We start from the raw sequence: 27359 nt of genomic DNA, 5'->3' as shown, positions 1-27359 counted from the left end.
TTGAGTAGAAAAGAAGGATGTTCATGATGTATTGTTGAGCTGAAATGGCAGTAAAGTGTAATTCTGTTTTTTAGAATTGTATACATGTATGTATAATCTGAAAAGATATACATCAAAATGTTCATAACTATCTTGGGGTAGTTGAATTGTGAGTATTGTTTATTTCATAATTTTTGCTTCTCTCTGTTTTCTGATTTTCCTGCAATGAACAAGTACAGGCATACCTCATTTTCTTGCACTTTGCTTTACTGTACTTAGCAGATACTGCGTTTTTTACAAATTGAAGTTCTGTGGCAACCCTGGTTCGAGCAAGTTTATTGGTGTCATTTTTCTAGCAGTATTTCCTCACTTCCTGTTTCTGTGTCACATTTTGGTAGTTCTCGCAATATTTCGAAGTTTTTCATTATTATATTTGTTACGGTGATCTGTGATCAGTGATCTTTGGCACTGTTGCAAAAAGATTATGACTTGCTGAAGGCTCAGATAATGATTAGCATTTTTTTTAGCAAATAAAGTATTTTTTAAATTCTTTTTTTATCTTTTATTTAAAAACTTTTGGGGGGTGGTAATTAGGTTTATTTATTTATTTATTTATTTTAATGGAGGTGCTGGGGATTAAACCCAGGACCTCGTGTATACTAGGCACGCACTCGGCCACTGAGCTATACCCTCCCCCCCAGTATTTTTTTTAAACATTTTTTATTAATTTATAATCACTTTACAATGTTGTGTCAAATTCCAGTGTTCAGCACAATTTTTCAGTTATACATGAACATATATATATTCATTGTCACATTTTTTTCTCTGTGAGCTACCATAAGATCTTGTGTATATTTCCCTGTGCTATACAGTATAATCTAGTTTATCTATTCTACAATTTTGAAATACCTTCTATCCCTTCCCACCCTCCTTGGCAACCACAAGTTTGTATTCTATGTCTATGAGTCTATTTCTGTTTTGTATTTACGCTTTGTTTGTTTGTTTGTTTTTGTTTTCGTTTTTTAGATTCCACATATGAGCGATCTCATAGGGTATTTTTCTTTCTCTTTCTGGCTTACTTCAATTAGAATGACATTCTCCAGGAGTATCCATGTTGCTGCAAATGGCGTTATGTTGTCGGTTTTTATGGCTGAGTAGTATTCCATTGTATAAATATACCACCTCTTCTTTATCCAGTCACCTGTTGATGGACATTTAGGCTGTTCCCATGTTTTGGCTATTGTAAATAGTGCTGCTATGAACATTGGGGTGCAGGTGTCATCCTGAAGTAGGGTTCCTTTTGTATTCTTTTAGACATGATGCTATTTTGATTCTTTTAGACATGATGCTATTGCACACTTAATAGATTATAGTATTACTGTAAACATAGTTTTTTCTTTTAATTTTAACCTTTGAAAACATTTTTTAATTAATTTTTAAACTTTTTTTTTATTGAGTAATAGTCATTTTACAATGCCATGTCAAATTCCAGCGTAGAGCACAATTTTTCAGTTATACATGAACATACATACATTCATTGTCACTTTTTTTTCACTGTGAGCTACCATAAGATCTTGTATATATTTCCCTGTGCTCTACAGTGTATTTTTTAATTTATTTTATTGAAGTATCATTGATTTACAATGGGTTAGTTTCATGAGTACAGCAAAATGATTCAGTTACATATATATGTCTGTATTCTTTTCAGATTCTTTTCCATTATAGCTTATTAAAAGATATTGAATATAGTTACCTGTCTATAGAGTAGGTCCTTGTTTATCTATTTTATACATAGTAGTGTGTATCTGTTAATCCCAAACTCCTAATTTATCCCTCTTCCCCTTCCTCTTTGGTAACCATAAGTTTGTTTTCTATGTCTGTGAGTCTGTTTCTATTTTGTAAATAAGTTCATTTGTATCAATTTTTTAGATTCCACATGTAAGCGATATCATATGATAATTCTTTTTCTCCGACTGACTTCATTTAGTGTGATAATCTCTAGGTCCATCCGTGTAGCTGCAAATGGCATTATTTCGTTTTCATTCTTTTTTATGTAGTATTCTATTGTGTCTGTGTATATATATACACATATCATCTTTATTCATTCATCTGTCAATGGACATTTAGGTTGCTTCCATGTTTTGGCTATTGTATATAGTTATGCTATGAACATTGGGGTACATGTATCCTTTTGAATTAGAGTTTTCATCTTTTCCAGATATATGCCCAGGAGTGGGGTTGCTGGATCATATGGTAACTTAGTTTTTTAAGGAACCTCCAGACTGTTCTCCATAGTGGCTGCACCAATTTACATTCTCACCTACAGTGTCCAAGTGTTCCTCTTTCTCCATACCCTCCCCAGCATTTATTATTTATTGACTTTTTGATGATGGCCATTCTGACTGGTGTGAGGTGATACTTCAGTATAGTTTTGATTTGCATTTCTCTAATAATTAGCAATGCTGAGCATCTTTTCCTTGTAAACATAATCTTCATACACACTGGAAAGCCAAAAAATTTATGACTTGCTTTATTGCAGTATTTACTTTATTGCAGAGATCTGGGACCAAACCCACAATAGCTCCTAGGTATGCCTGTATCCATGCTTCTCCTCTTCAGTGTGTCTTTCTCCTGTGTTAATACAATCAGACTAAGGTGTTGGGGGAACACTTCCCTCTCGCTACAATATACTGAGGACCCACTGCTTCTCACAAACCTCCAGAGAAGAAATATGTACGAGAGGGTGCTGTAGGACATGTATTACCTCATTCTCTAATCCAGCCCCTATCAATGTCCCCTACCCTCTCTGACTCAACAATCGGTATTTAGATACACTGTTGCCCTTTCCTTCAGACTCAGACCACCCACTACCCAGACCAATAAGGACTTGAGCACTGGCTGCTTATGCAGTCACTGTTCCCATCCTCTCCCTGATAGGCATCCTTGGTCATGGTGCCCTGCATTGACCACTGGGCTCCTGAGTTGTTTTCTTACTCACAACTCACATTTCCCCTCCCCACCCCCAAAGTCCCCTCTTATCCCAAGGGTCAAATCTAATGTCTCCTGCCAACTCCACTCCAAGCCTATGCTCATGGGGCCAGTTTCCTGCTGTGGATGCCATTCCAAGTTCCTGTTCGAATTATCTGACTTATCCATGGTTCTCATGTGGGAACTGGAGCCCTGACCCTGACCACTAGCCCTGATCTCTGTCTGTGACGAGGGTTCTGCTTCCTGAAGACAAATGTCCCAAGATGGCACCACAAGGACTTCTGGATAGTATTCTCCTGGATATCCCACTGATAGAACACTTGCAACTTTATCTGGGACTTTGATGCTCTTTAGGGTCATTTTCTGAGGCTTATATGTCTGTCAGACCAGAAATGATGAGACAATATAGCAGAAGAGATAATCCAGATCAGAGTTGAGAAGGGGAGCCAAAATTAGATTTAGGAAGGAAGTCTTGTATGTTCGAGTCTGAAAAGAAAGGCCATAAGTAGGATAAGGGTAAAGGCGGGCCATGATGTAAATTTCAATATGGGTATGGCAGGAGGTTCAGGACCAAGATTGTGATCAATGAAAAGTTTTTGGAAGCCTTGAAAGTCATGCTGATGAGGTGGCTTAAAAAGTCCCTAATACTAAGAAAGGCCTATTCATGACCAGATGCCCAGCCGGTTGCCTTAACTATAGGTTGCCAAGCATTCTGGAAATCAGACCTTGTTCACCTGTCTAAACCTGGGTCTGCTTTACTTGGCTATCTCCCCCGGCTGGATGGGGACCAGTGGTTGATCCCTTAATTTCTCTTTTTCTTTGAGGACTCAAGCATCCTGCCTTACCAGTGAATCACTCCCAAGTGAATTTAAACTTAAACTTAACTTGGAATGTTTATTTTAACCTACATTAAAAATAAATACGTAAATATTACCTATAGACTGTTATAATGAAGTCCTTGAAAATAATTAGAAATCTCTTCATTTAAAGTAATACATCATCATTGTAGAAAATTCAGAAAATATAAAAAGCATAGAGAAGAAATAAAAATCACCCATAATACTGCTACCAGACACAACCACCCACTGTAATATGTTTTAATTTTCTAGTCTCAGGTTGCTCAGAAAAGAAACCACAGATTGAAATGCATACTGAAAGCTTTTTAAGTGGCTTTCATTTAGTTGGTGGGTAACTTGGTGGGTCTAGTCTAGACCAGGGCAAGTGTGGAGACTTTGGGTGTTGGGGAAATTTAGGTTCTGATAGCTCCAAAGCTTGTTGGAGAAAGGTGACATTTTCTGAAAAGCAAACAACTTTGAGCGCATTTTCTAAATCGGAGGAAACGACCCCTTCTGTTCAATACTTAATTACCATCTGGCAACTGAGGTTGTGGATAAACAACCGTATTTACCTGTGGTGGCTTCTGTGGCTTGGAAAACACTCTTCTTTGTTTCAGTGTTGAGACAAGGGTCTGAACCTTATCCCTCACTGGGATCTTTTTCAGAGGTAGAGGCTTTGGTTTCAGACAGCCCTGGGTCATAATCCAGACCAGATCACTCAGTTTTATTTCCTCATTTGTAAAATGAGAATAATTATTCCCATCAGGAATTCAATGATGTGACCATGTTAAGTACCTGGCACATAGTAGGTGTGAATTAAATAATATTTCCCTTTGGCTTTCCCAGTATAGTCACCCAGAACCCTCCCAAGGATTTTAAAGATTTAGGGTTAAAATTACCTGCAAATTTCTCTATGATCACCCATACAGGGGCTCCTCATGGAGTCCAAGTGCACAATTCCAAGAAAATCACATTGTTAGGAAATCAGCCTTCACACAAACAAAGCTTACAGAAAGGAATCTAAGTACCCTTTAAGAAAATATGAAGCAAAAGTACTGTTTACATTTACCAAGTTCTTGTGTGTATGTTGGAGTCAGGTGTTAGGTTGTCATAGGCTGGTCCAGCATATGTGGACTTGGCTGGAGACAAACTTCTTACCTAACATAAGGGAATGGCACTATTAGGAGGTATTGTGGTATAGGGGGAAAGAGCACAGGCGTTAGAACCAAATAGGATTGAGGTCAAACTCCAGCTCCACCACTGTGGGATTTGAACAGGTTGTTTAACCCATCTGCATCACAGTAGTTTCCTCAAGGGCAGGTTCATAATGCTTAATTATTGGAAGGAAATGGAAATAATATATGTCAAGTCCTTGGCCACTAGAAAGTGCTCAAAAATGCAAGCTATTAATAATCACCTAGAAAAACAAAACCCAAAGTCAAAAGGAAGTCCAGGGAGTTATCTAAATAGGGAGCAAAAGCAGACATTGCTGGCAGGAGGTAGAGTCAGCCATCTCATAGCCAAAGGAAAGAGGCAAGTACACCTCGTTCTTCAGAGCACACCTATTATGTATCAGGCACTGTGCTAAGTGTGACGAAATGATGAGGAAAAAAAGCACTAGACCTAGTGTCTGCCCTCATGTAGTTTACAGATAATTAGAGAAGTAGACGTTAATTAAGGACTCAAACAAATGCTTGTAAAATTAAAAGAGAGCCAAAGTGCCTGGAAGGAGAGGAATGGATATATAACACATAAGGGAGGAAATTGCCCTAGTGAAAGAGGACAGGGAAGGCTTTTCAGTGAAAAGGATGAATGAGCTGAGGGGAAGAAAGAGAAGAAGTGGGGAGGGAGGGAAAGAAGGAGGAAGAAAGAACTAGCAATTGGCCAGGATTTGGCAGGAGGAAACACAAAAACAGAGCAGCTGAGTGCAGAAAGCAAGGAGGGAGATGGCACCAGATGAGGCTAGAGAGGTAGGAAGGCAGGGACTAGACTCCTAAGGATTTCAGTCTTGGTCTTGGAAATACTGAAAAGCTGTTGAATTGTTCCAAAGAGGACATTCTTTTACTGGTGTTTTTAAAAGGTTTGCAGTATAGAGAATAAATTGAAGAGAGGCATGAGAAGATGTATAAAGACCAGTTAATTAGTTCAGATTAAAAATGATGTAGCTTAGTCTATAATAGTAATAGGGATATTAGTCTATGGTGATAGTAGGGATGGTAGTATGAATTCAAGAGATACTTGGAAGGTAACAAGGACAGCATTTGGATACGAAGGGTAAGAGAGAAGGAAGAGCCAAGGAGGACCCAACATTTCTGACTTACACAATTGGAGTAGGAAGTTAGTGGTTGACAAGGTGGATTTGAGGTAAGTTTTATCCAAGAGAAAATGCAAGTAGAAGATAAGTTTGGAGATACATTAGCCTAGAAATCAGAGAAGTGGTGAAGACTAGAAATATAGACTTGTGAATCAGCCACACATAGGTAGCAATTAAAGCTATGAATGGAATAAGATCAGCTACAGAGATGGAATCAAGTCAGAACAGGAGAGGGCTTAGGACTGAGCTTTGAGCTTGAAATTTCAAATTTACAGGCCAGTAGAGGAGGCTCAGCAGCCAAAAAGAAGTAGAGAGAGTGGACAGGAAAGTCGAGGTAGGGAGAGGGTAGAGAGGAGCTGTGGCATAGAAGCCAAGGAAAGAGAGTGCTTCAAAAAGAAGGACCACGTAGTACCTGTTGGGTTAAGAGTTGCAAAAACCACTGATGGCCTTAACTAGAAATCAATAACAGAAAGATAGAGAATCCCCAAATATTTGGAGGTTAAACAACACATTTCTAACCAACATGTGGGTCAAAGAAGAAATTTCAGAAGAAATTTTAAAATATTTTTAATTAAATGCAAATGAAACTACAACTTACCAAAATCTGTGAGATGCAATGAAAGTGGTGCTTAAGGGAAATTTATAGCACTGAATGTACATATTATAAAAGAAGAAAATTTTAAAATCAATAGTCTAGGCTTCCACTTTAAGAAACTAGAAAAAGAAAAGCAAATTACATCTAAAATAAGCAAAACAACAACAACAACAACAAACCCAGAAATCAATGAAATTGGAAAAAAAATTAGTAGACAAATCAACAAAACCAAAATCTGGCTCTTTGAAAAGGTAAGATTGATAAGCCCTTAGCCAAGCTAACTAAAAAAAAGAGGGAAGACACAAATTACTAATATCAGAAATGAAGTAAGGGACATCACTACAGATCCCATGGGCACTAAAGGAATAATAAAGGAGTATTATGAACAACTGTAGGCTCACAAATTTGGTCATCTGGATGAAACGGACCAATTCCTTAAAAGATACAATCTGTAAAATCTCACACAATAAAGAATAGACAGTATCAATAGGTCTGCAACTCTTAAAGAAACTGAGTCAATAATTAATATCCTTCCAAAATAGCACCAGACCCAGATGGTTTCACTGGTGAATTCTGTCAAACATTTAAGGAAGAAATTTTACCAGTTCTCTACCTCCTAACTCATTCTGTTTATCCCAGGCATGCAAGGCTGGTTCAACATTTGAAAATCAATCAATCAATCACATCAACAGGTGAAAAGAAATATCACATCATTATATCAGTAGATGCAGAAAAAGCATTTGACAAAATGTACACCTATTCATGATAACTCTCAGCAAACTAGGAGTATAGATAAATGTCCTTAACTTGATAAAGAGCATAAAAAAACCTACACCTAGCATCATACTTACTTGAGAGGCTACAAAAAATTTGAGACTTTGCTGCAAAGATCAAGAACAAGGCAAGGATGTCCCCTCTGACCACTACTTTTCAACATCATACTGGGCATCCTAGCTAATGCAACAAGACAAGAAAAGGAAATAAGAGGTATACAGATTGGGAAGGGAAGAAATAAAGTTGTCTTTGCAGATGACATGATTGTCTACATAGAAAAATCTGAAAGAGTTGACCAAAAACTTCCTGGAGCTAATAAGCAATTACAACAAAAGATTAATGATTGCCAGGGGTTGGTGGAGGGGAGACTGAATAGGCAGAACACAGAGGATTTTTAAGGCAGTGAAGCTATTCAGTACAATACTACAATGGTGGATATATATATATAATTATACATTTGTCAAACTCCACAGAATATATAACACCAAGAATGAGCCCTAATGTAAACTATGGACCTTTGTGATGATGTGTCAGTGTAGGCTTATCATTTCTAACAAATGCCTCACCCTGGTGCCTGATGTTGATAATGGGGAAGGTCGTGCATGTGTGGGAACAGGGGGTATATGGGAACTCTCTGTACACTCTGCTCAATTTTTCTGTGAACCTAAAACTCCTCTAAAAATTTTCATTTACTAATTTTTAAAAAGTAGCTCACCGTATGGAGAAAGTGGAGTTGGATCCCTTCTCCATCAAATTAAAAAGTAAATTCTAAATGGATTAAAGAACTAAGTGTGAAAATAAAATTATAAGCTAATGGAAGAAAATACTGGAGAATATCTTTATGATCTCCGTTGTTTAGGCAAGATCAAAAAAAGTGCAAGCCACAGGAGAGGTATTGATAAATTTGACCAGATGAAAGTTATGAAAGAATTCCACAGGTAAGATAAATGTCTAGGTGACAGAAAGATACTTGCATAGATGAGCAACTCATATCTAGAAAGTCCTATAATTGACAAGAAAAAGACAGAAAAATCCACTGTTAAAGATTGTGTAGGCAGTTCACAGAAGGAGAAGCCTGATAAATTTATAAAGAGATGCTCCAATTTGCTAGTATTAAATGAAAACAAGATACTACTTTACATCCATTGGATTGGAAGCCATTTGAAAGTCAAATCGTCACAAGTACTAGTGAGGATATGGGGAAATGGGAACACTTGTGCATAGCTTATACAGAAAAGTAGGTACAGCCATTCTGCAGGACAATCTGGCAGTACTTAGTGAAATTAATATGATTATATCTGTAACCCAACAACCAAGCAATCCCACTACATGGTTTATATTGCTGAGAAACTCTCATATAGTTGCCTAAGCCGAGCAGCAAGAGGATTTGCATTACAGCAATGATTGTGGAGGAAGAGAGCTGGACACCAGCTGAGTGCCCCCTCACTGGGCGAGTGGATAAGTAAAATGTGGTCTGTGCATGCAGTGGAGTCCTAGGAGGTAGTTGGAAGCGGAGAGTTACATTCACATGTAGTAACACTGACATATCTCAAAATCATAAGATTAAGTGAAAGGAATGTTAAAATACAAAACAATTCTATATAACTTCAAGTAAATTATATACATATATATGTATGTATGTGTGTGTGTATATATGTATATATTCAGAAGGACATATGTTAAATACTCAGGAGTGAGTGCTAAATAGAAGAGGAAAATGGGAGAAGTATAAAGAGTGTAGAGATAAACAAAATGTAGCTTTTGCTTTGTCCAGTGATAAAAATATAAGGTGACAATTTTTTTTACCCACTTTCCTAAAACAAAAAGAGGAATTAAAAAATGTTTTAAGGAAAATAAATGCAATATGGATATAATGATCTTGTTAAACTGTATTTGAAAATTAAATGAGTAATTCAGGTGAAGCACTTAGCTTAATACCTAGCCTATACTAAACACTCAGTAAATGTTATCTATCCATGTTATCAATGCTACATGACACAGCTACTATCAGTCAGTTGGGGTTGGCATTTAAGACCCATTGGATTTAGCTGATTTCCCCCAAAAGATCCTTCCAGGTGGAATAGTCTATGGTTCTACCAGAGGGATGGGCAAGTCCTAGTAGCAGACCCAGAAGCAAGTAGGGGAAGTGCTGAGAATAGCCTTGGGAAATGGGAACGGCCGCCAGCTTTTTTTTGCAGTGTCATAGGAAACCTTGATGGTTAACTTGGGAGAATACTAACATAAAGCACAAATTAAGAAAGGAGAGACTGCAAAATAAACAGTGCTATAAAGCTGGGTGACTTTATGTGTTTTGGTACACTTCCTCCTAAGCAACATTTTAATTTCAGGTTATAAAATTGAATCACAATGTCTGGGTATAGAGTGTTTGCTTTGGATTACCCTCCCCCACCCTCCTCTTTCCCTGAAGTGGGACACAGGTTGTTGTAGTGAAATGAGTAAGATCATCACCCAATGTGGCCTGTTCCTGAAAGTGCTGACCCCAGATCCTGGTCCCAGAGAGCAGAGAACAGGAGCAAAATCCTTGCCCTTCCATTAGTTCGACAAGCATTGAGTGCGACTCTATGCCAGGCACTATTCTGGTGTCTGGGGGCATAGAGCTGCTAACAGAAAATGACAGATTTAAAAGTAAAATTATGGAGGTCAACACGGTAACTTCCCAAAGTGACACTGCATTTCAATGTGTTTATTTTTCCACCGGTTTTCCATAGATAATAGATGAAGAAGAAACACAGTTTATGAGTAATTGCCCTGTTGCGGTCACCGAAAGCACCCCACGGAGGAGGACAAGGATCCAGGTGTTCTGGATAGCGCCACCTGCGGGAACAGGCTGTGTGATTCTAAAGTAAGTCAGCATGGAATCCTAACACTTCCCTTCCCTATCCTTCCCTTCCCTTCGGCCTCGTGAAGACTTCATCGTGTGGTTGCAAAAGGAAAAGTGGCTTTACTGGGATATCGGACAAGTTGTGTCACGCACCGTCTTTGGTGAAGTGCTATAAAAAGAATCAATCACCTGAACCACTATTTTCCTCTCATACAGTGATTCTGCTGTCCACTCTGTCTTCCTAGAGATAATGATCCTAGGGCTAGTTAAGAAAAATTATGACCCAGGTGAGGATAATTTTTGGCTTCCTCCATCTTGAATTCAATACCTAGTATCCTTAAACTGTGCTAGGTGGACCTGAGACCCAACTGTAACCTCCACTGGCCCCTGGATCTGCTTTATGGCCCTATTTTCTTCCTCCTTCAATCAAAATTGTGCTCTTGTACTTCTAACTCTGGGTCCTCCTAATCCTCCTTTTGGTGAGTTACAATAGATGGTAAGAGATGTTAGCCAGCTAATGGTTTCCTCTGAAAAGCAGCATTACCTCAAACCTGCATTTCCAAAATTGTATGTGATAGAATGATGTTCAGGGAGATGTAAATAGGAGCAAGAAACCAATTTCTATGGTTAAGTAAGTTTGGAAAATGCTGTATACTGTATTCCCTTCTTGCAAATTCATAACATATATTAGCATATTGAAAGTATTACAGAGTCCTGGCAAAAAGAATCTGTTTAACGTGGTTTTACCCAGTATTTCCCAAACTTGACTGCAAAGCTCCTTTTTTTTTTTTTTTTTTTTTTTTTTTTTTTTTTGCCGAGACATCTATTAACATTCAGCAGTTTGAGACATGCAGCTGTAACCTCTTCTAAACAGATTTGAAGGCTGTATAAAATGATGCTGGGAATTTTAGAATTTCAGACAGGCAAATAGTCATGGGTAAATGGGCAGGGCTCCAATGCCAACATCCAAGATGTCATTTTTCCTGGAGGTAGGGGCTGGAAACTTCCCAGCCATCTTCCTCTTCTTTAAATCCCCCAAGACCTTATTCATGTATTTGGTTCATTTGTCTGCACTGCTGGCAGGTGGACATTTCAGTACACTTACTACTGTGGTTAACCACAGCCTAGTGCTGAGAAAAGGCTGATAAGGGGGTGTTCCACCTAGGCACTTCAGTCCCTGCAGTTTCTAGTCAGGTGTGCCTTGCTTACGGGGAAAAAAAAAAAGCCCACAGAGATCTCTGGAAGCCTCAGTCCATTGACCATATCCAGCCCTGTCTTGGCCTCATTTTGCTGCCATCTGTCTGGACATTTTTTTTTCTCAGTTTAATGTAAGCTGAGCATCCTTCCTCAGAATTCTTGAGAAGTTTGGCTTTTGGCATTAATCTACATTGGTGATTTTTTTTTAATTTTAGCAGTAGAATTTTGTTTAAATGAAACTTTACATATAAATCCCAATATATAACGTATTTCTAGTATCTAGTTGAAATGTGGAAGAGGCCTTGTAGAAATAAACAAAGACCACTGAAGTGAGAACAGAGGCTATTTATTGAAGGTTTCCTACATAGCAAGGAAGTCCGCTGCCATCACTAGCATTTGGGGGAGACTCAAAGGCAGGCAGAGGGGTGGGAAAGCTCTATAGTGGAAAAAGGGGAAGATTGCAGGTACATTCTGACTGAAGAGTGTTGGCATGGGGAACCTGAAAGCAGGCTAACTAGAAATGGAGCATTTTATGTGATTGGTTTAGAGAACATATTTGGCTTTCTCTGCCTGATCCTGAGCTGGAAGTAGAGGAGGCAGTGGGGGCAAAAATTAGAGTTGGCATCAGTGGCCAAGTTCTAACCATTCTGGGCTGATGGCTTCAGAGGTGGTGGCTTCCCAAGTCATTTAGTGCAGAGGGTTGGGGGTCAGAGTTTTATCATCATTGTCATGTAGAGCCTGGCCATTGGCCATTGGTATGTTCAGTCTCTCAGCCTGGAGACCGGGCTCTCAGTTTCACTTGCCAGTACCCACACCCCTGCCCGTGGCAGCCCTTCCACTAGCAGAGCCTGGGCCTCGCCAACATCAGATCTATGTGTTGGGTCCTCCTGCTCTAAAAATCCATATCCCTCTGGCATAGATCTCTGGTTTTCTTTGATTGATTGTTTTCACAAACCAGAAGCATTTGATCTTCCTGGTGGAAGCCAGAAAGGCATCTCTCATTTACCCATTAACAATGAACATATGTGAACATACGTTTATCCACTAGCAATGAACAAATGTGGCTTGTTCAGTCACTCATTCTTTCAGCAAATGTAACTGAGCTTCTATTTGCACAGACATCCAGAATATACAGGCAACTGAGGTAAGATCTTGATCCTCAAGGTTCTCAAAAGCCAAATGGAGAAGAGAGAAAGGGACAACCAATACCTTCAGTCTACCAGGAATTCAGCCACACATCTAGCAGGCTTTGTCTAACTTAATCTTCAAGACAAACTTCCCCCTTTTATGCAGGAGGAGGCAGGTCCCAGTGAATCAAGCAAGTTTCTTCAAGTCACACATCCATTTAACTCTATAGCCCCATGTTATTCCTTTCTTTTGTCTTTTTTTGAAGGAATTATATATGTTACAATTATTCACTAAAGAAATAATAATTTTATTCTTTTTTTAAAATTCAAGTATAGTCAGTTTACAGTGTGTTAACTTCTGGTGTACAGCATAGTGATTCAGTTATATATATATATTACTTTTCGTATTCTTTTTCATCATAGGCTATTACAAGGTATTGAATACAGTTCCCTGTGCTGTACAGTAGGGCCCTGCTGTTGATCTGTTTTATATATAGTAATTAGTATCTGCAAGTCTTGAACTCCCAATTTATCCCTTCACCCTGCCCTTTCCCCACTGGTAACCACAAGTTTGTTTTCTATGTCTGTGAGTGTATTTCTGTTTTGTAAATACATTCATTTGTATTTTTTTTTTAGATTCCACATATAAGTGATAGCATATGGTATTTTGCTTTCTCTTTCTGGCTTACTTAGTATAACGATCTCCAGGTCTATCCGTGTTTCTGCAAATGGCATTATTTTATTCTTTTTTATGGCTGAGTAGTATTCCATTATGCATGTGTATATACCACATCTTCTTTATTCATTCATCTGTTGGTGGACATTTAGGTTGCCTCCCTGTCTTGGCTATTGTAAATAGTGCTGCTGTGAACATTGGGATGCATGTATCTTTTTGAATTAGAGTTTCCTCTGGATATAAGCCCAGGAGTGGGATTGCTGGATCATATGGTAGCTCTTGTATGAGCTGTTTGTATATTCGGAAATTAAGTACTTATCAGTCACTTCGTTTGCAAATATTTTCTCCAATTCCATAGCTTGTCTTTTCATTTTATTTATAGTTTCCTTTGCTGTGCAAAATCTTGTAAATTTAATTAGATCTCATTTATTTATTTTCGCTTTCATTTCTATTGACTTGATAGACTGCCCTAGAAAAACATTGCTAGGGTTTATGTCAGAGAATGTTTTGCCTATGTTCTCATCTAGAAAGTTTATGTCTTATCTTACACTTAAGTCTTTAAGCCACTTTGAGTTTATTTTTGCGTATGGTGTGAGGGAGTGTTCTGACTTCATTTATTTTACATGTGGCTGTCCAACTTTCCCAACACCACTTACTGAAGAGGCTGTTTTTTCTCCATTGTGTATTCTTGCTTCCTTTGTCAAAGATTAGTTGACCATAGGTGTGTGGGTTTGTTTCTGGGCTCTCTGTTCTGTTCTATTGATCCATGTGTCTGGTTTTGTACCAATACCATGCTGTTTTGATCACTGTAGCTCTGTAATATTGTCTGAAGTCTGGGAGGGTTACTCCATCAGCTTCGTTCTTTTTCTTCAGTATTGTTTTGGCTATTCTGGGTCTTTTGTGATTCCGTGTAAGTTTTAGGACTATTTGTTCTAGTTCTGTGAAAAATGTCATGGGTAATTTTATAGGGATTGCATTAAAACTGTAGATTGCTTTGGGTAGTATGGCCATTTTAACAATATTAATTATTCCAATCCAATTGCATGGGATATCTTTCCAAAGAAATAATAATTTTATAGGTAAGATGTATATACATTTACATTGTGAAATTTCAAACAATGCAGAAAATAGCAAAATACAGAAAAAGTGAAAACTCTGTGACATTTCTCCCAATGAATCCCAGAATCTTCTACCCAAAAGTAGCAATAGATATCAATTTAATATATATGTTTTTTTCTATGCATTTTTATGCATATATAAACACATAGGTACCATTTACACAAATGGTATCATGGTCTACATGATGTCCTGAAACTGAATGGGTATTCAGTAAATAAAATGTATTAGAGACATTTCCAGGTCAGAACATATGGCTCTCTCTTTTTTTAAAGTGTTGCATATAATCTGCTGTGCAAATGTGTTAGTTATTCCACAATTGATGGACATTTAGATTGTTTCCAGTTTTTTACTATTACAAATAATGCTATATAATAAACATCCTTATCCATGCCTCTTTGAGCAAATGTGCAAGTTTTTATCCATGGTAGCTGCCAAGAAGTGGGATCATAAGGGATGCACATTTATAATTTTAATATACACTGCCAGATTTTCTTCCAGAAGCTTGCCAACTTAAACACTCTCCCCGACTGTGAACAAGAGAGCCTATTTCCTTACTTGCTCAACAGCTCTTGATGTTTATCATTCTTTAAAGTTCTGCCAATCTGATAGTCAAAATGATATCTTCTTGTAATTTCTATTTTCCTGATTACTAGTAATATTATAAGAATCTTTTCAGATCTTTATTCCATTCCTATTTCCTCTTCTGTGAATGGCCCATTCATATTCTTGTCCATTTTTCTAATATTTCTTTTAAAAATTGATTATATATTTCCATATATTTATATAAGTCCATGTATATTATATGTATATAATACATTTTATATTATGTATCTTATATATAAACATATGTAGACATATGATTGTATAGATTTAAAATATATTTATGTTTAAAAATTAATCCTTATGTATGCAGATAATAATACTTTGTCATAAATTTCAAATATTTCTCTCCACTTTCTTTTAACTTTGCTTATGAGTATCCAGTTATCCAGAAATTTGAAATTTTGATTTTAATTAGATGTATCCGTCCTTTCTCTTATGAATTTTGATTCACCTTTTATAAAAATAATCTTCCCACACCCAAGGTTATCAATATATTCCCATATTGCTAATATCCCTATAGATTTAAAAATAAACTTATGTCTTTAATATTCCTGGGATTTAATTTTATGATTAATTTGGTATCAGTAAAATCAACAGAAAAATAGATGGCATGCTGAATATGAGGTGCCAAAGGGTCAGTTTAATCAGGGGTCTTTACAACGGTGTGGCCAAAATAACAGTGGAAGGAGCCTTTACCACCCATGCTGGAAGGGGCAAGGGGAGGGTACAGAGGACAGGGCAGAGAAGACCACCATCTCCCAGGAGCTGATAGCTTTGGTTTTGGGAAGCTACTAGCCTGAGGTGATCCCACAGGAACCCCAACCTTGATTCTCTGTTGATTCTCCCATTTGACCTTAGCTCCAACCATGATGACAATGAAGCCCATTGATAGAGTCCACACAGCTGCTCCCTTCCTGCAAAAACCAGGGTGCAGAAGGATGGAGAAGGTATCCAGAGGGGCAAACCAAAGCTGTCCAGCACAGACGGGAAATCATAGTTACCTGTTTTTCTCAAATTTGCTAGTTAATTGTTCCACATCCATTTATCAAACAGTTTGTCCTTTACCCAACTGTTTGAAATGCTACTTTATCAAATATAAAATTTTTATACAGGTCCGCTGTGTTCTGTTGATCTTTTTATCTATTCCTGCATGAAACCCACACTGTTTTATAGCATAAATTTTTTTATGTTTTGACAGCAAGTCACCGCTCATTAATCTTCTGTTTCAAAATGTTCATGTCCATTCAAGCAGATTCATAATTCCAGATGAATCGTAGAATAAGTTTGTTGTGTTCCATAAAAACTTACATTGGGATTCTGAATGGTGCTGCAAACCCTACAGTATGTTTTCTCAGTTAGGAATAGGGAATATCCCCTATTCAGGTCTTTTATGTCCCTCAGGAAAGTAATGGAATTTTTCTTCATTTAGACTTCACAGTGTTGTGAGGCTCCCCCTCCCCCCAGGTATTTTATACTTTTATTGCTTTTGTGTATAGGCTGTTTTTTCCTAGTAAACTTTCTAATCATCGATTTCTTGTGTTAAGGAAAGCTACTGATTCTTATACCTTGAGTTTGAGCCTGGACATTACTGAACTCTCTTGATAGTTTTCACAGCTTAATTTTTCATTCTTTCAGGAAATAATGAACAAACATACCTTTGTTTCTTTTTCATGTTTTAGTTTATTATTGTTCACCTCTAGTACAATATATGAATAGTGGAATTCATGCTTATTTCTATTTTAGTGGGAATACTATTATAGTTCACTTTTAAGTATACAGGAAGTACAGGTTTCAAATTGCTGCCTTGAATCAAGTTGTGACACACCCTTTATCTAGCTGAGACTTTTCCTTTTTTTTTTTTTTTTCAATGTGGAAGGTGATGTTGGGGAATCCAGTCAACCACCAGTATTCCATGTGCACCTGCCACATGCCCACAGTAAGTCAGCACTGAGAAAGGCTCAGACTCTCAAGACAATTTCATGAAGTCTAGTTGTGTAAGTAAAAATAACATGTGCAGAAGTTAGCAAGCCCAAGACAGACATGAACTGGGGACAGATTAAACATGGTTAGTCAGAAAGCAGATGAGTGAGGCATGTAATAATGGGAACACCAGAGCTCCTTAGAAAGCTGAGTTTCTATTTTGAAGGCAATACTAGGGTTTGGATAAATGGACAGAAGGGAAGAGGTTATTCCAGGTAAAGGGAGTGGACAGAGTGAAAACTGAAGTGAGAACTTGGAGGTGAGAGTAAACATGGTAGCTGTGGGAGACAGTAAACAGACTTAGTGAGATTAGAAGGTCTTTGGGTGCCAAAACCCATTGCTAAATCATGGAGGTTCTCCAAGTTCCAGGGGAAGAGGTTAAACTTGGTTAAAGAGGAACAAGGGAACCTTTAGTGGGTATTAAAACAGTGGATGGACATGCTGGGAGGCAGGTTCGCTAAAAAGTTAGTAAGGTTGCTTAAATATGGCAGCAAAGTTCAGGAAGATGAAAGAGGAGATGCCAGCTTTATTGCAGGGCCCTCACTTGCAAAAGTGGGCATTTGTGTTGCCCTGTTTGGGTAATATTCCTAGGAGAAGGCAGCCTGGTAGGATAAGCTGCAGAATCTGCAAAATGCCTGTAGATGATGACAGCTCTGATGCCTACATGGTTCGTTATGTCCTTTTGCCCTGGAGAGCGGGGAAGGGAAGCACATAGCAATTATGACTTTCCTTTTGGCACAAACCTGACACCATTTCCATTTTCCATTTGGATGCAAAGATTTGAACATTTCTAAATTATAGGCTTTCCACGCAGCCCTCCTTATAGCTTTCTTCCTACAAATGAATGACCCAGCACTTCAAGTTTCCCTGACATGCTACAATGGTGCAAACTGTTACAGCAAAGTAGCAACTGGTTGAAAGATAAAGCCTCTGTGAATAGAATAGATAGATGTCTCCAGACTTTCTGGAGGGTTTGAGGTGTGGGTTTCCTTACTCTGGAGGAGACGATCACTTGGTGAACCATTTGAAGAGTTCAACCTTATGAAACAATGACTGGTTACAGGCAGTAATAATAGCCCCTAGCCAAGCCCTGCTCTAGGTGCCTTACAAATACTTATTTAATCCTCACAGCAACCCTATGAAGTAGATACTAAGGAGGATGCTAAGGCACAGAGAGGTTTAGTAACTTGCCCAGGGTCACAGGGAAGTGACAGAGCTCTTAGAGTGACAGGGGTTTTAAACAGAAGCACCTGGGCTCCAGAGTCTGTGATCTTAACACTGCCTTCTACCATTCAGACAGGTGCCACTGGGTCAGGTTCACCTGCAAGTTCTCCCTCTTCCCCAACATCATTAGTTGCCAGATGTTTCTTTTTTCTCTCACTTGCTTTCCAGTCACTGCCTTATTCCTGACTTCTTGCCTCACTGTTGCGGGAACCTCCTGCTGCTCACCCTGGTTCCTTGCCTTCTGGCCCTGCCGCACACAGGCAGAAGGCTTGCTGTCCTCAGATGCAGCTGAGTCCTGAAGGGGCCACTTACATAACAAACCTGAAGGGGGTCCTTGATCACCTTCCAGATAAGTTCAGAATCCTGATCAGAGCATTTACATATCCCCACGTCCTTTACCGGAGTCCCTGACCAGCCTCTTCATCCACTGAATCCCTCCATGAACACTGTTCTATCATTCTTGTCTGCTCACTCTCTTGGTAACATTTATTGAGCACCTCTTGCATGCAGTAAATGAGGACTCAGAGACTGTCTCTGAGAACATCACAGTCTAGGGGTGAAACACAAAAACAAATCAGGTCCTTCATCTGCATTTCTGAAATCCAGAAAGCTCTAAAATCCAAAAGATGTCTTCTTAACTCATTTAGGGCCCAAACCTGCCCTGAACTAACTTGAAGTTATTTATTGTCTTTTAGTATAAATATGGATGTGTTTGGTGCTGCCCAAGACCCTGATGGGGAGGTTACAAGAAATACGGAAAGTGCACTGTATTGTCTTTCTGAAATCCAAAAATATTCTGATTTCTGAGGCACTTCTGGCCTCAAGGGTATCAGATAAGGGAACTTGGCTGTCTGATGGGAAGTTTGGTCATGGAAATACCACTCAGTGTGCTAGAGGAGTGCAGAGGAGGCAGCCCTCTCGCAGGACAGGGTTTTACATAAATGTTAGAAATGGGCCAGTGAAATAGCCTGTTCTCAGCTGCTACACAAGCTGAGAGTGTATTCAGAATTCCCCATCACCAAAGAATACGCCAAAATTCCTTAGCATGGGGTCTGAGGTGCTTTGTGACTTGTTTCCAACCACCTTTCCAGACTCATTTCTAGGTGGTACTCCTCCCAACCCAAGACTGTGGACTTCATGGAGGAGGGGGTAATTTTCACTCATCTTTGTGGCCCTAATGCAGGGGTTTGCAAATGACAGTCTATGGGCCACATCTGGCCCACTGCCTGTTTTTATAAATAGTTTTACTGGAACACAACCAGGTTCATTCAATTATGTATTGTCAGGGCTGCTTTCATGCTACAGCAACAAAATTGAGGAGTTGCAACAGAGACCTTATGGCCTACAAAGCCTAAAGTGCTTTTTAATCCAGCGCTTTATAGAAAACAGTGTACTGAGCCCTACTCCAGTGCATGCCCCAGCGCTGGGAACTCAGTAACTGCTTGTTCCTGGCCTGGGTTCTCCTAAAAGCCCAGCTGAGACATAGGCTTATGTGCAGGGAGTTTGTTTGGGAAGTGATTCCAGGGAGGAGGAGGTGGGGACAGAAGGGCACAGGGGTTATTCAGTCAAGTGTTGTTGACCTGGCCATCATTGTAGGAAACTGGTGCTTGATCCTCCTGGGACCTTTTGAGAAGCCTTATGACGTGTCTCAGAACAGTGTGCCCAGGAATTAAGGAGGAAGCCATTATCCATTGATTTTCATTCTCTGTTGATCAGTGGACGGAGTCCCACAAGCATTAATGCCCCTGCACTTCTAGGCTGCACATGTGTGAACGTTCATCAGATTCTGAACATATACTATGGCATCAAAGAAGCTCTAGACTAGGAAGCAAGAGGTATACCATGCAGACAAGGTGTGTATCATCCAATGACAGTGGACAGAGCTGCTCGTTTCAACAGTAAATGGAGTCGGAGTTGGGATGAAAGGATGTGAAGAGGTGCATAGAGATGCTCAATGCATCTACTAGTGTGAATAATAGTGTAAGTAGCTGACGTTTATGCCAAGCATGATGCTAGGTGTATTGAATGCATTATCTTACTTAATCCTCATTAAAGCCCTATAGGGTCTTTACTATACTATTCCCATTTTGTTGATGAGAAAACTGAGGCTGAGAGAGTTTGTATTCAGGGTAATAAAGCAGTTAAGTGATAGAGCTGGGTCTTAACCCCACTTCCACCCGACTCCAAAGCCCTTGTTCACTAGTCACCACTAAGCTACATTGACCCTCCTACCCCCACCTTCTGCCTCACTTGGTCTGTGAAGTCTGGAGGGGCAGAGCCCCTCCTGTAAACCAGGGGGTAGAGGACTGCCTGTGGGGGAAGATGTTCCCCAAGTGAAGAAATGTCATTTGGAAAGTGGAAAACAAGCCCAGGGACCTGGCAGGAGAAAGGCTTGTTAGTGGGAAGAGAGGAAGAGTATTAGGAGGAATTAGCCAGCACTCGTAATACTTTGTAATTTCATGGAGCTCACCAACTCTTTTTATCTTGGAAGGAAATAACATAGAAAACCCACATGTGATGACTCTGTGTGTGATTTAGAGGAAGCTGGCAGGATTAGGAGGATCTGATGTGGCTGCAGTACAGCTTACCCTGCAATTTTTCTGGCATTAGGTATGAGAAGAACCACAGGCTCCTTTGTCATAAGTCAGTGTGGCTCTCTTTCAAGGCTGGCTGGGACCTCAGCAATGCTACCCAGGGGTGGAAGCAAGAAATCAACAGAAAAGTGGGTGGGAAACCCTGAATCAGCTAAAGTGTCTGGTTCTTGGGAGAGCAGTTGGAGAGACCAAGGCCATGGTTAAAAGGGAAGCATGTGCTTGGTTCATGAAGACTTAGATCCTCTAAGACCCACCATCCAACAGGTGGGATCCAGATGCCAGGGCTTCCTGGGAAGCTGGCAGTGGCATGTTTCCAGGGGAGCAGCCCAATGGCAGTACAGTTTCATTGAGCAGCTGGAGTTCCAGGTGCAGGATCCAGTCCCCGGGGAGGAAACTGGAAAGAATTAAACAGGAAGTATGGGCTGCCGAGTTGCTCCAGGCATGGCAGTAAACTGAAGCTCAGGTGGAACGCTGAAACCCACACTGCAGGGGGCCGGGGCTGTGACCGCAACTTGCTGGGCATGTGCAAGTACATGGCCTGCCCCAGTCCTATCCCACTGATGGAACAGGGGTTGCCAAGATATTCCCTGCCCCGACCACTGTGGGATCAAAATATGATGTTTAGATGCTATAGATATTTTTTAAATTAAATTAAATTCATATAGCATAAAGTTAACCATTTTAAAGTCATCAATTTGGTAGCATTTAGTACATTCACAATGTTGTGCAAACACCACCTGTATCTAGTTCCAAAATATTTCTATTACTCCAAAGTAAAACCCTTTACCCATAAGTAGTGAACCCCATTCTCCTCTTCCCCCAGCCCCTGGCAATCACCAAGCTGCATTCTGTCTCTGTGGATTTACCTATTCTTGATATTTCATATTGATGGAATCATACAATATGTGCTCTATTGCATCTGGCTTTTTTCGCTTGCCATAATGTTTTGGAGGTACATCTGTGTTGTAGCAGGTGTTGCTACTTCATTCCTTTATACATCTGAATAATATTCTATTACATGTTTGTCCCTGTGGACATTTTTAACGTGAAAGGGTCATAGGATAAACATGGAAACATTTGTGCAACATTGAAAAATCACCAGATGGTATCATAACTACATTAACCTTTCAATCCATATTTTTTTTTTTAAACAAGAGAATATACAGTAGATGTGTTACTCCACTCCTGAGCCTCATCCCATCCCTGGGAAGGACAGTGATGGCTCTGTGACAAGGGTAGAAAAGGACAAAAGGAGTGGTTCCACACCTACTTCATCTTTCAGGGTCATGAAGTAAGTGTACTGACCTGCTAGTGGGCAGGGCTGGGGCCCGGCTGGTCCCGTGGCAGGGTCTGGCCTTCTGTAGCTGGGTCCACGGGCTATGGGATTTTGATTTTCTTGCATCTGGCGCCTGCCCCATGGAAGGCGAGGCTGGTCTAGAGGCTAGTGCAGGCTTCCTGAGGGCACGACCGGGACTCATGAGATTCTGGGACTGGTGCCTGCCCACCAGTGGATGGAGCTGGGTCCTGGGCCCTCTGGTGGGCAGGGCCATGTCCAGATGCACCTGTGGGCTCAGGATGTCTTTAGGCAGCCTGTCTGACGGGTGGGGCTGTGTCCCTGCCCAGTTAGTTGCTTGGTCCCAGCACTGGTACCTGTAGGCTTTTGGGTGGGGCCAGTTCTTGGCACTAATGAGCTTGAGGGAGAATTCCACTGTGGTGCCTGTCAGCACCAGCATAGCATCCACTGGCAGCAGCATCCACACAGTAGAAGTAGCTCCCAAGAATGGCTGCTGCCAGTGTCTCTGTCCCCAGGGTGCTCTGCAGCCGTGCCCCACCACTACCCCTCACCGCTGCCTCTCCAAGAGACTCTCCAAGACCAGCAGGTAGGTCTGGCCCAGGATCCTATCAGATCACTGCTTTACTACTTTTGCCCTGGATCCATGATGCTTTGAGGTTTTGTGTGCGCCTTTACGAGTGTAGTTTGTTTCCCCCAACCCTTTGGGGCGCCTGAAATTAAGCCCCACTGGCCTTCAAAATCATGTGATCTGGGGGCTCATCTTCCCATGCAGGGTCCCCAGGCTGGGAGCCCGACACAGAGCTCAGAACTCTCGCTCCTGTGGGAGAACCCCTGCACTGTAATTATTCTCCAGTTCGCGGGTCACCCACCCAGGGGTATGGGAACTTGACTGTATTGTGAGCCCGCGCTTCCTACTCTTGTTGTAGTTCCTTCTTTTTATCTTTAGTTGTAGAAGATCTTTTCTGGTAGGTTCCTGTCTTTTTCATCAACAATTATTCTGCAAATAGTTGTGATTTGGGTGTGCCTATGAGGGGAGGTGGGCTCTGGGTCTTTCTACTCCACTATCTTGGCCAATCTCATGCAGTAAGTGTAAAACAGGTCGGCATATTTTATCCTGATACCAAAATGGCTTGATTAGATCTTTACACCCAACGTGTGACCACAGGGTAACAAAGCCATATACCTGGTCATCCGTTACTTCATCTGGAAGAAGTGTGGGCTAAAGTCCACTGCAGACACAGACAATGCTGGAAAGATGAGCAGAGGGTCCTCAGTGCTGTAGAAGATGACATTCCTCTGTGGAGGCTCACAGCTACATCACCATTCACTGGCAACTCCTAATCAAAGATTGGTCCCTGAACTATTTGCCTTCCTGCAAGCCCGCTTGCCACAGAGAACACTCAAAGCCAATGAAGAACTGAGGTTACGGAAGAAGCAAGGACATCTCCCCTCCTTCCATGATTAATTATCACAGGCTGATTTCAGCTATGTTGTTTGGGGGGGGGCATTTTCCAAACATTTACATTTAATCGCCCCTGGAAGCTGGGGAAACAGTGGAGAAAAAGCTCCATAATATCTCAGGTCTTTGCTATTCATAAATGAAAATCATTGTTAATTTAGAGTTTGACAGCTGTGGTGCATTTGTAAGTCCGGGGCAGCTGTCATCAGCACTCTGGCTTATTTTTCAAACAAATGTTTAATTTGACTTTAGTGCTATTGCCAATTTTTGAGGAGAAAGGGGGGGAAGCAGAAGCAGAAATAATCATTATATTTGTTGGTTTCCTTTCGAAACATAAATTGGCATGATTAACAATGACATCAGAACTGCTCTAACTGCAGTTTGGGGCGTAGGACTGGTTAGTTATCATCTCCTTACATGATTCGAAGTCCTTTCTTTTTCTTTGTTTTTTTTCCCCCCAAAGTCAGAGGCTGTTTTGTGATAATTACACCCAGACTCTGAACAACAGTCCCAGCTACCCAGAAAAGCTTTCCAAAGTGCAGAAGAAATCAGGGAGTGGTGAATGATGGGTGACTGGGCCGCAACCCCAGATGAGAGCTGCAAGGCTGGGTCTTGTCTTGTGGCTGCAGAATCAGGAAACCAGAGAGAGCAAACAGACAGCCCTCAGAGTGGAAGCCAGGGCCCCCCACTCGCTCTGACATATCTACCTTGCTTCTGGGGCTCAGGCAGCTGGGTCCATGCATTCTCTGTGTATAAAATTAGACACATCTGTGGCTCCACAGAGAAGTCTGATGAGTCAGAATGTGCTTGAACAGGCCCTGCTGTGCCAGTCCACGTTGCTTGGAGGACTCCTCCTTCACCCCAGCTGTGTTGCTAGGTGAGCCCACTTCCCGGATCAGACTTCTCTGCCCTCTCCTTTCCGTGTTTGACTTTTGGTGGTGCCACTTGGTGGTACGCCTGATGTACCACCGATCATGTGTCTAATCACTGGCCCTCAGTACCTCTTTGAGAAGGCCTCTGTCGGGGGCATACTAGATGCAATAACATACTTTCTGCATCTCTTTGTACATTGAGAGAGACGACTCACCTTGCCTTCCTCCTCAGCTGACAGTGGTGATACATGCTATGCTAAAGAAGAATCCACCCCAGGGACAAATTTGGCAGATATCCTGGGTCCCAGCTCTTAAGTCCCAGTTTGACAGAGGAATGACCCGCAGCCTCACCACCTAGTGCTAGAAATAACAGAACGCTGTAAACAGAACCAAAGATGTGCTCTCTGAGGGCCAGATCTGACTCCTCAAATGGTGTCCCCCATCCTTTTAAATGGAAAGTATTGTTTGCAGATTATTAATCAGGAACTAATTCTTCATTAATTACAGAAAGACTAGGCTTCTGCCAGGTTGAACACCCAAGAATTTGGGGGAATCTCTGGGCAATTATTAAGGTATCAAAAACTCCTGGTTGTCGCTGGCTACCTCAGCCATCTACCTGGGTCTAGACTATGGATCTGTCCCTCAGGCAGCTGCTCCCTGACCTTTGCTCCGTGCTTGGGGTCCATCCCTTAATACCCACATCACAGGTGGGGCTAAGTGACAATGGTTAATAAAATGTTGAAAGCTTGGGGAGTCCAAGAATGGAGTCATAACACAGAGGTCCTACATAGCTGGCTTATAGGTTTGGCTCTTCACAGCGCCCGGAAGCCCAGGCTTATCCTTGGGGGTTCCCAGCTCTCACACTTTGTGAGCATCAGGCTTCCTGCCTAACCTCAGGGGCCAGCCCCCTCAAAATAATGCCCTGTACAAGTCCCAGTAGACCCCAATTCCAGACTCAACTCTCCTCTGGATTAGTTTGTTTGGCTTGTAGTTATGTAGGTGGATTCATAGGGAAGGCAGCCTGAGACTGAATTCTGACTCCACCGCTCACTAATGATGTTAGGCAAGTCTGGGTACCACAGATGCCTCCCCTATAAAATGGGGATAATAGTGGTACCTGGCTTATAGGGTTGCTGTGATAATTAAGGGGGTTAATATATGTAAAGTGTTTAGAACAGTGTCTGGCCCAGAAGCAGCTCTGTATATGGCTCTATTATTATTATTGTTATTGCTATTGCTTTACATTTGCAGTAAAAGGAAGATTATCACATAGGTGTTTCTAAGACAAAAGAAGTGGTTCATCCCTTAGATGTGAATTACAGTTTCTGGCCCTTAGGACAAAAACTTTACATTTTTAAAAATTACCTTTTTTTTTTAATTGAAGTACAGTAAGTTATATTGTGTCAATTTCTGGTGTACAGCACAGTGTCCCAGTCATGCATGTACATACATATGTTCGTTTTCATATTCTTTTTCATTAAAGGTTATTACAAGATACTGAATATAGTTCCCTGTGCTATATGGAAGAAATTTTTAAAATCTATTTTTATAAAAAACTACATTTTTAAAGATGGTTTTTCGAGCTTCAAAAACTGTTAGGTTTCAGTCTCTCTGCATCTCCTTTCCTTTTGCTTGTCTGCTTCTTGCCAATTCCCATAAAGAATATGAAGTGGTGTTAAGAAAAACATAAAATAGTCACGTCAAATTTTAAAAATCAAAACCAGAGAAAATAAAGATTAAAGTATAATGTCAAGACAAGAGGAAGATCAGGCACAAATACATAGGTGTCTAGGTCCCCATAGAATTGTAACAGTAACAGATTACAACCCATTAGATGAAATGGGAAACTCGAGGTTGTCTGATACAAATCAGTACCTGTGCTGACTAAATAAGTGAATGGATAATTGGAAAGTTTGATCAAGAAAAAGATGTTTACATAATCTCAAAGTACCTGCCCTCAAAATATATAATAGCTTATAAAGAGAAAACCAGGATAAAAAACGAATTTCTTCTGTACAGCACAGGGAACTATATTCAGTATCCTGTAGTAAGCTATAATGAAAAAGAATATGAAAATGAATATTATGTATGTATATGCATAACTGAAACATTGTGCTGTACACTGGAAATTGACACATTGTAACTGACTATATTTCAGTTAAAAAATAAAATAAAAAAGAGGAAACCAGGAATGTTAGAGGGGAGAAGTCTGGCAGACACCAGTGATGGGACGAATCTAAATTTAAATCCTTTGCCACCTGACAGGGATGCAGTGAAGAAAGCACAGCATCACTTCTGTGATGTTCCTGCTCAAGGCGCAATATACCTGAATCTAATCCTGAGGAAGCATCGGATGAGCTCAGACAGTTTACAGAATTGCCCACGTGTAATCTTCAGAACTTTCAAAGTCATAAAAGTCAAGGAAAGCCTGAGGGAACTGCTCTAGATTGAAGGAGGCCAAAGAGACATAGAACCTCAGGGCAACACAGCAATTCTAAAGTAGACCTTCTGGCCATAAAGAAATAATTGTCGTGACTTGAATATGGTTTGAGGGTTGGATGTTTTAATGTTCATTTCCTAAATCTGACCATTATATTGTGGTTACATGAGAGAGTATCCTTGTCTGTAGGAAAAACACTCAGCTCCTCAAGGTGATTGGATAGCATGTCACCCACTTACTCTCAAATGTTTTAGGGGGGAACAAAAGTTCTTTGTACTGTTCTTGAAGTTTTGAATTAAACAGACTCAGCTCAAAGGCAGGCCTGGGTGGGGGGGTGTGAAGAACAAGAAGTCCTGCCTTTGCACCGTCCCTCTTCTTCTGTCTTCTTTTTTTCCATTTTCTTCCTCCCAAAATGTTGGGCTAAGATGAGGGTGAAAAGACATTGG

General features: G+C 40.4%; 1 protein-coding gene across 2 annotated transcripts in view; it reads left to right on the top strand.

The window, feature by feature from the left end:
* Positions 1-27359, top strand: part of SPON1 (spondin 1) — a 243212-nt gene that overhangs the window by 61370 nt on the left and 154483 nt on the right. For both annotated transcript variants that reach the window (XM_045524132.2, XM_010964837.3), the window contains exon 3: positions 10216-10349. In XM_045524132.2, the coding sequence (XP_045380088.1) occupies positions 10216-10349 (134 nt within the window). The remainder of the gene's footprint in view (positions 1-10215; positions 10350-27359) is intronic.

This window comes from Camelus bactrianus, chromosome 10 (assembly GCF_048773025.1).
Source record: "Camelus bactrianus isolate YW-2024 breed Bactrian camel chromosome 10, ASM4877302v1, whole genome shotgun sequence".
NCBI lineage: Eukaryota > Metazoa > Chordata > Mammalia > Artiodactyla > Camelidae > Camelus > Camelus bactrianus.
This window is presented reverse-complemented; position numbering and strand designations above follow the sequence as displayed.